The 13,017-nt window shown below is 22.6% G+C and overlaps 3 protein-coding genes across 4 annotated transcripts in view; 2 read left to right on the top strand and 1 right to left on the bottom strand.

The window, feature by feature from the left end:
• LOC102677399 (integral membrane protein GPR155) overlaps positions 1–2,204 on the top strand; it is a 4,283-nt gene extending 2,079 nt beyond the window's left edge. The window contains 7 exon segments of the mRNA XM_031512343.1: positions 33–150; positions 316–462; positions 565–704; positions 774–936; positions 1,005–1,170; positions 1,261–1,447; positions 1,533–2,204. Coding sequence (XP_031368203.1) covers positions 33–150; positions 316–462; positions 565–704; positions 774–936; positions 1,005–1,170; positions 1,261–1,447; positions 1,533–1,846 — 1,235 coding nt within the window. The 3' untranslated portion in view covers positions 1,847–2,204.
• A 246-nt stretch (positions 2,205–2,450) lies between these two features.
• LOC102674358 lies at positions 2,451–3,606 on the bottom strand. Of its 2 annotated transcripts, none has more exons than XM_006619456.2 (2): positions 3,516–3,606; positions 2,451–3,347 (listed from the first exon to the last, which is right to left on the bottom strand). In XM_006619456.2, exons 1-2 carry the CDS (start codon positions 3,574–3,576, stop codon positions 2,548–2,550), a joined length of 861 nt encoding a protein of 286 aa, XP_006619519.1. In that variant the 5' UTR covers positions 3,577–3,606; the 3' UTR covers positions 2,451–2,547. The 2 variants fall into 2 exon arrangements, with proteins under 2 accessions (XP_006619519.1, XP_006619520.2); XM_006619457.2 differs by having other exon boundaries at positions 3,543–3,596.
• Positions 3,607–3,947: 341 nt separating this feature from the next.
• Positions 3,948–11,271, top strand: LOC102674225 (nuclear receptor-binding protein homolog). Its single transcript, XM_006619455.2, has 11 exons — positions 3,948–4,565; positions 5,493–5,579; positions 6,145–6,369; positions 6,460–6,590; positions 6,698–6,792; positions 8,681–8,764; positions 8,842–9,129; positions 9,616–9,775; positions 10,357–10,543; positions 10,623–10,742; positions 10,829–11,271. The coding sequence occupies exons 1-11, from the start codon at positions 4,437–4,439 to the stop codon at positions 11,132–11,134; spliced, it is 1,812 nt and encodes a 603-aa protein (XP_006619518.1). The 5' UTR covers positions 3,948–4,436; the 3' UTR covers positions 11,135–11,271.
• The last annotated feature ends 1,746 nt before the right edge of the window (positions 11,272–13,017 follow it).

Consider the following 13,017-nt stretch of genomic DNA (forward strand, 5'->3'; position numbering starts at 1 on the left):
TATTAAATTATATTGATATTAATTATATTTAGAATTTGTATCAATTATAATTGAAATATTTATATAAAAATTATGATTTTAGCTGGCAACAGCTATTGGCGTCATAATATGGACAAAACTTGAATCTCATAATAATGATTCAGCTTTATGGTAATGTCTATTATTTTCTATTTTTATTTTATTTAATATAATATGTTAAATATATTAACTTATATTATTAATATAATTATTAAAAATATTAGAATTTATATTATTGCAATTTATAACAATTATATATATATTAATTATAATATATATATATAATATTTATTATAGGTATATTCAATTTATTTTAATTACTATGGGAGTATATGCAAGTCGTATTTGGACTATGGCAATAGCTGCAACTTTGTTATATTTAAGTTCTCGTTCTTTGGATTTTGTTTATAATATTCAAAAATGGTTTTATCCTATAGGATGGGGGTATGATAAATATTTTGTCCTAAAATTAATATAATTATATAAATGTATAATTATATACAATTAATACTAAAAAAAGATAATATAATTAATATATTTTTTCAGAATTCCATTTTTAATAGCAATTATCATGTGTAGCACTATATCTTCAAAGGAATCTGAACTTGAGTTTAGAAATCCAAATTTTCAATTTGGTACCATTCAAGCTGGAATTTCTATTTTTATATTAACATTCTGCTTTATTGGTAAGGAATAAAATATATTTTATCAAATGAAATAAGAAATAATTTTTTATTATATATTTTTTTTTACAGTAACAATAGGCTGTTTGATTTTACAACAGAATTATCATCGTCAAAATATTTTAACATCTTATTCTAATTTAATAAATAATGTTGAAAATTCTAATAACGATGATAGTGAAGGACAGATAGTAGATGTTGAAGATTTGATTTCTTCAACTTCTAATACTCCAATGTAAGTGATTCATATAATAAATTAAAAAGAGTAAAACTTTTTTTTAATTAACATATTAATTTTATTAGCATTGGTTGTGAATATATAGATGATTGTCCAAATAGAATATGTAGAGGCTATAGTAATGAAATTAATAATTGTGATTTATACATAGATGTTGAAAATGAAAGAAATGATCCTCAACTTTTACGACATCTTATATTCGTTATTTTACTTCTATGCTCTATGTTTATAGTAAGTACACTATAAATATATACTATATACTATATATATGCAATATATTCAAAAGATAAAATTATATTTTATTATAAATATTTTATAAAGGGTTTATCCATATCAATTGGAACATTATTAATGGAACAATTAACGGGAATTTATGCAGAATTAGCATTTTTGGATGTTGCTTTAAATTTTGGCCAATCATTAATCACATTTGCTATTTTTGGATTAGATACTGATCTTGGGAAATTAGGATATTGGCTACGAAAAATATGTCGAAAATGGCGTACTGGTACAAAATTATTTTTATTATATATATCTATTTTTAAATAGAAAATATTTATAATTAAAATATAATTTGCTATTCTATTTTATAGAAAAAGAATTACAACTTCCCCCTGAAGATGCATTAAGTCCAGAAGTGAAGGCTATTAGGGATCAATTTAATCGTTGTTATTTAACTGAATGTCGTGCTCGTATAGCCATATGTCGTAGACGCTTATTAAAGGTATATAAAGGTGTTTTCACTGGAACTGATTTAGTTAATTGGTTGCTCGAAGCCAATATTGCGCAAACTAGAGAAGAAGCCATTCAATATGGTCGTAATTTATTAGAAAGTAGAGTGTTACAGCATATTAATGGTACCCATCATTTTTGTGATCAAAATTTACTTTATATTTTTAATGCCTAATTGTACACCTTGGTAAAATTTTATAAAATGATTATTTTTACAATTCTTTTGAAATGTATTATCAAATATTAATTTTTTAAAATGCTATAAATTGGAATATCTAACAGTAAAATTTTTTACTATATATTTCGTATAACATATTATCTAAGATCTTTCAAGGTGGAATATAACTTTTTAATATTTTTTTGTATATTTTTTTAATTAATTTATTCAATTATAGTATTATTGATTAATATTTATTCTATAGAATCATTTTTCATCTGGCTGTGCTTTTTCCGTTTTCTGTAATTATAAATGCTACATATATTTAATGTTATAGTCTCAATCCTATAGAAGAAAGTGATAACAATTCATTGAATGAAAAACCAAAGAGATAAATATTAGTATTCTATTTTTAAATTTACTATTTAATCATTATTATATGCAGTATTGTTTTGTACAAAATATCTATTTTCTTATAAATTTGAAATTTATTGTTAATAAATTTAGAAATATGTTAGAATAAAAGATTTATTATACATTAAATTTTATTATCACAATAAAATAATAAATAAAATATTATAAATAATATTTTTGAAAATATATTATAGAATAAAAAATAAAATTTTTTGTTTGTAATAATAGTAGTTTTTTTAATGTAATTTTTTAATTTTATAATTTGAATATATATTAATAGAATGAAATATAATAATATAAATAAATTAGAAACATAAATCATCATCTGGATCTTCCTCATCAATATCATCTATATCTTCTGGTTGATAATTAATTTTAGATATATTTATATTTGGATTAAATATGTATGGTAATATTATTTCTTTTTTCTGTTTTATTTCATTTTCATTTATCTCTAACCTGAATGAAGATTCAATTTGATTCAATTTCTCACATCCTGAATCTAATTTTTTGCTTTGTTCAAGTTTTTGTGACTGAATTTCATAAGATATGATATTTTGATTTACTATTTCCTGTTGTTTCAAAATTCCTCCATTTATTTTACGATGCACAAATTCTACTATATAATTAAAATTCTTGTTTATCATTGAATTAGAAAATTTCTGTATTTTTACATATGTACTTCCTAATGTTTCAATGCAAGGTATTTTAATTTGGACAAAATCACGTTTATAAATACAAATTACTTGTGATACTTGTTTGCTTAATTTCTTTAAAAACCACATAGTTTTTGATAAACCAATAAATAAAATTAAAGATGTCAAACAATCAATAATCACTATAGATTTTTCATTTGTAGTTTTTAAAATATATTCTAATCTATGAAAATCTTTTTTAGCAATATTATTTATATCAAATTCATTAATATTAATAGTATAATAATCAGAAATATGTATGTTACTTGATATGAAAATTTTATGTTCATTTTGATATGAAGATTTTGGATTGGAAAATAATAACAAATTGAATACACGATTAACATCATTCTCTTTCCACATTTGTATCCATCCTGCAATTAGTATTTTTGAATATATCGCATTCACTCCTAAAATATATTTATTATTTATTACCAATATAATTACATATTATTTATAAATATATATATATATATATTATTTTTTAATTATAACATTTAAATTAAACCATAGTTTTGCAAAATATTTTTCTCATATATATATATATATGTATATATTTTATTGTAATATCACCAAACCTTCATCAAGAATAATTAATTTTGCACCTTCTAACAAAGGTAACATTTTTATAGATATCATATTGTGTTATAAATAAGAACACCTATGAAATTAATATAATAATTGTAACTATATAACGATGAGTAAATGTTATATTATTATTAATGAAGTAAACAAATTTGAATTAAAAATATAATTAAAAATATAATTATTAAGAATGAAGATTACATTTATAAGAAATTCATCTCTTTAAATGTTTCTTTAAAAAACTTAATTTTAAATTTTTAATTTTGAAACAATTTGATGTTTCTTATTTATATCTCAGAAATTGAGCACAAACTAAGCGATAACATAGAAGAATGTGTATATTGTTAAATTTGAATATGATCAATTCAGGGAATTTTATCTTTAAATTATCTTCAATAAGATTGAAATTGGTCCTCGACACGACAATTGATAGATGTCGCTGTATTGACTCTGAAAAGGGTGCGGTACACGGTAATCGCCATACTGGACGAACGTGACCAAAGACAGAGCGAAAATGAATACTAGAGTGTGTGTCATATCAAAGCTATTTCACTCATAACAGAGGGTTTATTTTGACAGTGTGATTTGCAAATGACCCACACGATGTCTAATATATCGGCTGAACCCTAAGGGAAACCAATAAGTGTCAGTCTATACGTGTGACTGCGTAAGATCAGAAATATCGCAGCTCGGGTTTCCTTGCAACGGGTTGTCGCTGCATGTGTCACTGTGAGTGCAGCTTGTGCTTCAGTTCCGAACCTCATTTTCTTTGTTAACATTTACGTGCGTATTATTAGCAGTGTACTTGTGGTGGAATAGATGCAATATTAAGGTAACTTTTTTGAATTACCACCGATGAGTTTGACCGTGTTGTGCTCTGTTCGGTGCTGCTCCTTCAACTAATCGCGTGTGTAATGCCCGGGAGTCGCTCTAGCACGGACCCAGAGCACAAGTCACCGCGGGAAAGTGGTGAAGATTCAGAAGATGAGAGTGAAATCCTGGAAGAGAGCCCCTGCGGGCGGTGGCTCAAACGCCGCGAAGAGGTATGTTTTTTTTTTAATTTATTTATATTTATATCTTGTTTATCAGTTTGACTAGAATTTTATTCTGATTAATATTATTTTAAATATTTAGTTTAACGTTGTTCTTTTCATAGAAATTATAAAATTCTACATGTTATTTCTATGAAAGAAATAATAGAATAAACAAAAAATGTAAGAATAAAAAAAATTTTTTATTGTAATATTATTTATTCGTATAGATTTCAATTTGGATAAACTATTAAGATGTTTGTATAAATTATGAGATAAATAGCTTAAAACATTGGGATATAAATGTAATTTATGTAATTTTGTTTTATGTCTAATTTAAAAATATGTATATGAGACATTTTTTTGCATTGAATAGATAACGTAAAGATTATTAAATATTCATATAGAAAAATCAGAAACTTATAAATTAAAAACTATTTGCTTTATACTTTATTTTGCTTTTCATCTAATATTTGTTTCTAATATTTGTTTCTGAAGCAATAAGAAAAAAATTTCTATTTAATTTGTTACGTATTCAAATCATATATATATATACTATGATTTTAATATATAAAAATAATCTTCTTATAATATTTATATAAATAATAATCTTTCTATTTATTTTTTAAAAAATTAAAAATTAGTTTTCTTAATTTGTGTAAATATAAATTTTTTCTGAATTATAAATATAGATTATAATAATTTTTTGATATTAAAATTAACAAAAGTATTTTTTTTTATATTTCATTCTAAAGATGATTTTCTAAAATTAATTGTAAAGTTAAATTGTTAATTAATTAAATATTTATAAAATTGCTTTATTCTATCAAATTATTTTATTATTCTATTTGAAGACAAGAATTTAATAATAAAACAATGGAAATGTTTTATTTATGCTATTCAATAATTGTTTTATGTTTATTATATATTTTATGTTAGGTATATGTAGGTTCTAAATCCACATTAGCCGAAGGCTCTACATTTGGAGCAGCCAGAGGCAGTGAAAACGAAGTTACTGAAATGGAGGTATGTCTATTTTAGAAAAAACAAGTTATTTCTTTTAGTTTATGTAATTTTATTCAAAATCTTAATTAAAAAAATGTTTATTAAAAAAATTAAAGGAAAACTATATATTTTATTTGAATATATTAAAATATAAAACTATATAAAACTATATATTTTTTTGAATATAGAATATAGTTTTATTTTAATATCATTATCACATCATTAAATATTTTTTAATCTCTGTCTATAAATTACTTCCCGTTCTTAAATTAGGAAGCAAGGTCATATTAATTTAATGATAAATAAGTATGAAGTTGTTTGATTTATATTTTAAATAACTTCAAAATAGATGATTGCATAATGTGTTTTACTATCATTACTATATATTTATGTACTATATATCTATAGTTTCTTTGAGATATATTAATAATCTGATTTTATTTTTATCATATATAATTTTTATACATTGTAAATAATATATTTTTATAATGAAGTAAACTTTATGTATTTTTACTTTAAGTTTTTCATAAATAATTATATGAATAAAATAAATAATAATTTTCTAAATAATATTATTTTCTTTTAGGTGGAACAACGTGATGTACCAGGAATCGATTGTGCCTATTTGGCAATGGATACAGAAGAAGGTGTTGAAGTTGTTTGGAATGAAGTGCAATTTTCAGAAAGGAAAAACTTCAAAGCACAAGAAGAAAAAATACAACTTGTATTTGAAAATCTTACACAATTGGAACATCCTAATATTGTTAAATTTCATAGGTATTGGACAGATACCCATAATGATAAACCTCGGGTATGAAATAAAAAAATTAAAGTTTAAATTAATTTTGAATTTTTAAATAAATATGTTATTTATTATAATTTTATTTATTTTACTTATTAGGTCATATTTATAACTGAGTATATGTCTTCTGGGTCTTTGAAACAGTTCCTAAAAAGAACAAAACGTAATGTCAAAAAATTACCCTTGCAAGCATGGAAACGTTGGTGTACTCAAATACTTTCTGCTTTAAGGTAATATGAAAAAGAAATTCTTTGTATATCATAAGTCTTTTAAATTATATTGCTTATTTATTTATGTATTTTTCTTATAAATATATTAATCATTTTTAACTTTTCAGTTACTTGCATTCTTGTTCACCTCCCATTATTCATGGAAATCTCACTTGTGACACAATATTTATTCAACATAATGGACTTGTAAAAATTGGTTCGGGTAAGCAATTATTTCACAAAATATAAACAACTTTTTATTCTATGAGAAAAATTTTATGTACAAAAAAATATATTAATGTTTCTCTACTTATACATCAAAATTGTTAACAATACTTATTATATCATAAAGCTAATCATAGATATTCAAGATTTATTTCTAAATGAAATCATGTATTATATTAGAATAGGAATTTGCAAGACATTTTTCTTTTTTCACAGGACTATAGAAAAATTAATAGTTTTATTTGTCATAGATGAAAATTTTATTTTTCATGGATGAAAATTATAAATCATAATATAGGATTATAAATGTTAAAATATGACAAAGTATATATATTGCCATTATGTCTGTTTTCTTAATATTCATGCAATAAGTTAATTCATAATAATATTCATAATAATATTATAATTATTATATTTTAATTAATTAATTTCTATTTTAATTTATGACGTTGTGTGTTATTTAATAATTAAATTGAACAAACAGATATCTGAATATTCTATTATAAAATATAATAATGTGTGAAAAAGCTATAATATATTTATAATGAAAAAAGTTTTCTATACTATAATTTAGTATTGTTATAATCAAAAAGAATAGATTATCATTTAATCTAATAAAAAAATTAATAATATTTGAACAAGAATTATTCTTTAAATAAATTTTAATAATAAACTTTATGTGAAAAAATTGAGATATTGTTTCTATCAAATATTGCTAATAATTTTGCATCAGATATTCAGAATCATTTTATATTATTGTTATCATTGTAATATTTATAATCTCTCTTTCTTTCTTTTCCTCTTCCTTCTCTCCCTCCCACTTCTTCCTCTCACTTTTATCTAAATATAATTTCTTTTTTTATTCTATATATTAATAAGATAAAACTCTTGGAAAGATTGTGTATAAATTACATTTTATATATTAGAAATAACTTGAGTCCTCATTTTTAATTATAGCAAATAGACTAATCTAAATAATGAAAAAAACACAGCAAAGTCTTCAAAGAGAGGAAGTACTATCGTACTTTCATCTATCCAGAGAATAAAATCAATTAATAACAACGACTTTTGGTATAAATGAAAAAATGATGAATTTGAAGAAAATATATTTGGCAGATAATCATCGTATATTACCAGCTAAGTAATTTAGACATATAAAGGTAAGTATTATCTATATATATCTGTAATATCTATCTGTAAAAATGCGCGCGCGCGTATGTGTTTACATTTTGATTGTCATTTATATAAAGATATTCACAATTTATTTGATTTTAATATAATTTATTTAATATAGTGTATTTCTTTATCTTTTGAGTAATAAAAAAAAAGATAAAGAATTTAAAATATTTTTTGTTTTTTATGATTACTATTATTACACGCATTTTTCATTGTGATTTAACTTTTATGTTTTTGTTCATTAATAAAACAAATTTTATTTTTCTTGTTTATAAAATAATTTTATCATATGAATTATTTAAAAATAAACTATATAAATTATTTTTTTATTGTTCATATTATTTATTTTATGCATACATATGTACATGCGAATATGTGTGTGAGGACTCAAGTTACTCATAGGATAATTTTTCAGTTACAACACAATTTTTCTAACAATTTATGTATTAATTTAATTATATGTTATGCAAAAATTAATTATATATTATGAAAAATATTCAAAAAATAAAAAAAAACATTGTATGAATTGTATTTTTTTAATTAATTTTTAATTGAAAAAATATAGAATTTCTACTACTTAAATAAAAAATACTACTATTTAAATAAAAAATTTTAACTTATTACTTTTTAAATACTTAGAATACATATTTTGAGCGCTTATTTGCAGTATATTCATTAAAAATAATAATATATTTTCATTATTATTATAGTGGCTCCTGATGCAATTCATCATCATGTTAAAACATGTAGAGCAAATATGAAAAATATGCATTTTGTAGCCCCTGAATATGGAAGTATGTGAATTATTTCATAAAAATATATATTATTATTATATATTATAATTTATAATATCTTTTATTTTATTCTTTAGATTCTGTAACTCCTGCTATTGATATTTATTCATTTGGAATGTGTGCTCTGGAAATGGCTGCGTTAGAAATACAGGGTAACGGAGAGACTGGTACGATCGTGACCGATGATAACGTTCGAAAAACCATAGAATCATTAGATGATGGCCAACAAAAAGATTTCATTCGAAAATGTCTTCAAGTAGATCCGCTTAGTAGACCAAGCGCAAGGGAACTTCTTTTTCATCCAGTTTTATTTGAAGTACATTCGTTAAAATTACTTGCTGCTCATGCTTTGGTTAATTCAGCCAGTAAGTTTAATAATATTATTATTATCTAATCTCAATTTCTCAAAATATATTTCATAATAGTGTCGCATTAACTATTTTCATCATTTATTAAAAATTGATTTTCTAAAATGAGTTAGTGTTACTCTGACATATTTAAAATAACAAAATTTAAATCAAATATCTGTATTTCACTTGTAGTCATTGAAAAAGAAAAATATTAAGACTTCTAGGATTATTCTATTCTAGAAATTCTATTCTATTTTCTAGAATTATATTTTTTATTCCATATTTGATTAGATAATATTTCGACAATTTATGCGATATTATTATATATTTTTAATACACATATTTTTTTTTATATTTTTAATACACATATTATATTATATTTTTAATACACATATTTTTTTTTATAATAATAAAATTAGATAAAATAATCATTATAATAAAACTGGAATATTGATGAAATGATAGTTTTTATAAATCGGTTAATTTTTTCTATTTCTTCAGCTAATATTTCGGAAACAATAACGGATGAAGTATTGCAAAGGCTCTATGGCCCTGATACCGTAGTTGCGGAAATTAAGTATCAAAGTCGACCATCGCAGCAGATTCGATTAAGTGATATTCCTGTTACAGAAAAATTAGAAAAATTCGTGGAAGATGTAAAGTGAGTATTAAATAGTCATATCATGAGTATATAAAATTGTATAGATATTTAAAAGTATTCTTCACTTTTAATAGATATATTTTTATTGTGCTTAATAGAATTTATTCTCATCAATTCGTATAGAATTGCATAGAATTTTTAAGAATGATTTTATAGAGAGAAAATATCTATATTTTGTATATTTATCAATCTGTGATTTTTATTAATGACTCATTAAAATATAAAAAATAAAATTTTCATATTCTTTATTTTATAATTGTGAGATTATTATAATCAAATTTAAAATTTTTTTTTATTTTTATTAAAAATTTCGAAAAAATGATATCAAATATAATTATATTTAAATAAATTTATATTGTACAGATAGTACGAAAAAAACATGAAAAAATTAATTCAAACTGAAATTGAATTTAATGTTTTCCACTTTTTATTTTAAAGTGAAAAGTTAAAAATCGATAATCTATGATTATTCTTTTGATTTGATTGATAATTCATATTCACAAATTCATAACAAATTCATAACATTTATTAAAAAACTGTATATTTTTTAATCATATCATATTAATTTTTTGTGTCAACAGGTATGGTATATATCCTCTGACAGCATTTATGGCGAAATTGCCACCACCTGTTCGACCAAGAGCAATATCACCTGAAGTTACTGAATCAGTGAAATCAGTTACACCTGAACCGGTGGATGTAGAATCTCGAAGAGTAGTTAATATGATGTGTAATGTTAAACCTAGAGAAGAAAGTTGTGAATTACTTGTAAGTATATAACACAATGCGATAAAATAATTAATATTAATTATCAAATTTGTATTTCTTATACTAGTATATTTTATAGATGACAATATTATTACGAATGGATGACAAAATGAATAGACAATTGACATGTCCTGTAAGTCAATTAGATACTTCAATGCTTCTTGCTCAGGAGCTTGTACATTTTGGATTTATTAATGAGGTATTTATCTTATTTTACATATTTTTACATATTTTACATATTTTTAAAAAAAAATAATAGTTTCAAGATTTTATTGTTTGTTATAGAATGATCGTGATAAAATAGCAAATTTAATCGAAGAGGCATTAAGAAGTTGTTTTAACAAACAAATGATGACACCTGGAATGGTGTCATTAACTAATCTTCCTACTCAAACTACTTTATTGCTGCCTGGTCCAGAATTTCCATGCTTACAACACTTTGATAATTCTATGTATAATGCGACAACATCTCATAGTGATAGTGTAATAACTAACCCGCTGCCAAAAAATTCATGTCTCCCAATGTCAAGTAACACGAATAGAAGTCACGATGAAATGGAACCACCGTCGAATGCTGAAAGTGGTAGTTAACCATCCAGGATATTTGGTAACTCAGTTCACTGTGCCACTTTGCACGCTCTATGTATAGACTGGCTATGTATTTTTATATTTAAGTAAACAGGAAGAAAGAATGAAATTAAATGATTAAAAGAAAAAAAATAAAAAATGGAAAAAAGAAAAAGAGTGCCGTGGCTAAAGCAATAGATTAAAAAATATTAACGCGGTAGAATCAAACATTTTTATGTTTCATGTGTTCTACTTAAAATTAAATCTAGTAATTTTTTTTTCTTTTCAAATTAAATAATATATTAATTTTAAAAGCTAGGATATACATATTGAATAAATTTTAATTAAATAAAAATAAAAGATGCGCTATATTACTTTAGTTGATCATATAGCATCTAATTATCATAAATAATCATGGATTCTTGTTATTAGATTAAAATATAATAAAGGCCATTTTATTAGTGAATTTTTAAATTCATTGGAATTTTTATTTCAAATAACTTTATTTATATAATTGGAATATATCATAAAAATTTATTTTTATATACAAATTGACATAAACTAACTGGAGGAAATGATTAATTGTTATTAAATATAAAAAAATAATTTTATCATACATCAGTGCAAAAATAATAAAAATAAAGAAAACTAATGAGTATCGTATTTATTTTGCTTTAATATTCGATGTATATTATTTATCTTAACCCAAATTGTCATATTCTTTTCAATTATTAAAATAAAATAAATAAAAAATTTATTTATTAAAAAAAACAAAAATAAAAAAAAGATAGTAGCGCATGTAAAATTCAGTAAAACGTAATATAAAAATTATGTAAATATAATCATTTTGTAATTCATTTTTTTTTCTTTTATTTTTAAATAATAATCGAATACAGCCACGGCTCTCCTATACTTCGGTATTATTGATGTGATTAAACCAAGATTATTAAATTTCGATAAAATTAGCTGAAATCCTTGTAAATAATTTATATTTTTAAGAAAATCTGTTGACACAGAAAACTAGTCATATAGATATATTCGAGTGCTAACAAACTAACACCGACCTTATTATTATATCTTTTTGCATTTATAACATATGCTTGGCCAAGAAATATTGCTCCGATTTCATACCTCGGCAAATGAAAAAAAATGAAATTTTCAGTGAAGTATTTCACTAAAAAAATGACTAATTAATTATTAGAGGTAAAACAAAGATGCAAAACGAAGAAAAAAATAAATGAAGTAACTGCAGCAATTATTACCGATAACATACAGTTTGATCTTAAATATGTAAGTAGATTATTGAAATAAAAATTGAATGTATAGCTTTATAATTCAAATTATTAAAAAGAAAAAACCGGAAAGTGCGATGATGACTGAATCAATATGAATGGATATTATTGAAAAGGGCTGTACGATGACAGTGATAAATAAATACTATAACTCGGAATTCCACTGCCTAAAATTTGTTTTCGTTCATTGAAACTTGTCACTCCTGTCTTCCTAATTTCAATTTTTTTACTTTCCTATATATGTTTGTATTGAAATCAATATTGATAGAAGGAAAAGAAAGAAGAAAAAGAATGGAAGTATGGAGTTATGATATGGATTTTGAAGTGTTATAAAAATTCTGTAAAAATTTATTCACATGAGTTTGTGTAAAAAAATGAAGAAAATGAGATGTAAACAAATTTTTAATGTAAAACGTTTTCTAATGGATGGAATCTAATAAAAACAAATTCTTACAAAAAATTTTCTTTTATGATAGTTTTTTTTTTAAGAAGAGAAAAAATGATTACATAGTATAAATATTTAATAAATGTTTAATAAAATGAAATAAGGAGGAGGAGAGGAGAGATGGAGAAGCAGAGAGAGAGAGAGAGAGAGAGAGAGAGAGAGAGAGAGAG

Source organism: Apis dorsata, unplaced genomic scaffold (assembly GCF_000469605.1).
Source record: "Apis dorsata unplaced genomic scaffold, Apis dorsata 1.3 scaffold_416, whole genome shotgun sequence".
In the NCBI taxonomy this organism is placed as follows: domain Eukaryota; kingdom Metazoa; phylum Arthropoda; class Insecta; order Hymenoptera; family Apidae; genus Apis; species Apis dorsata.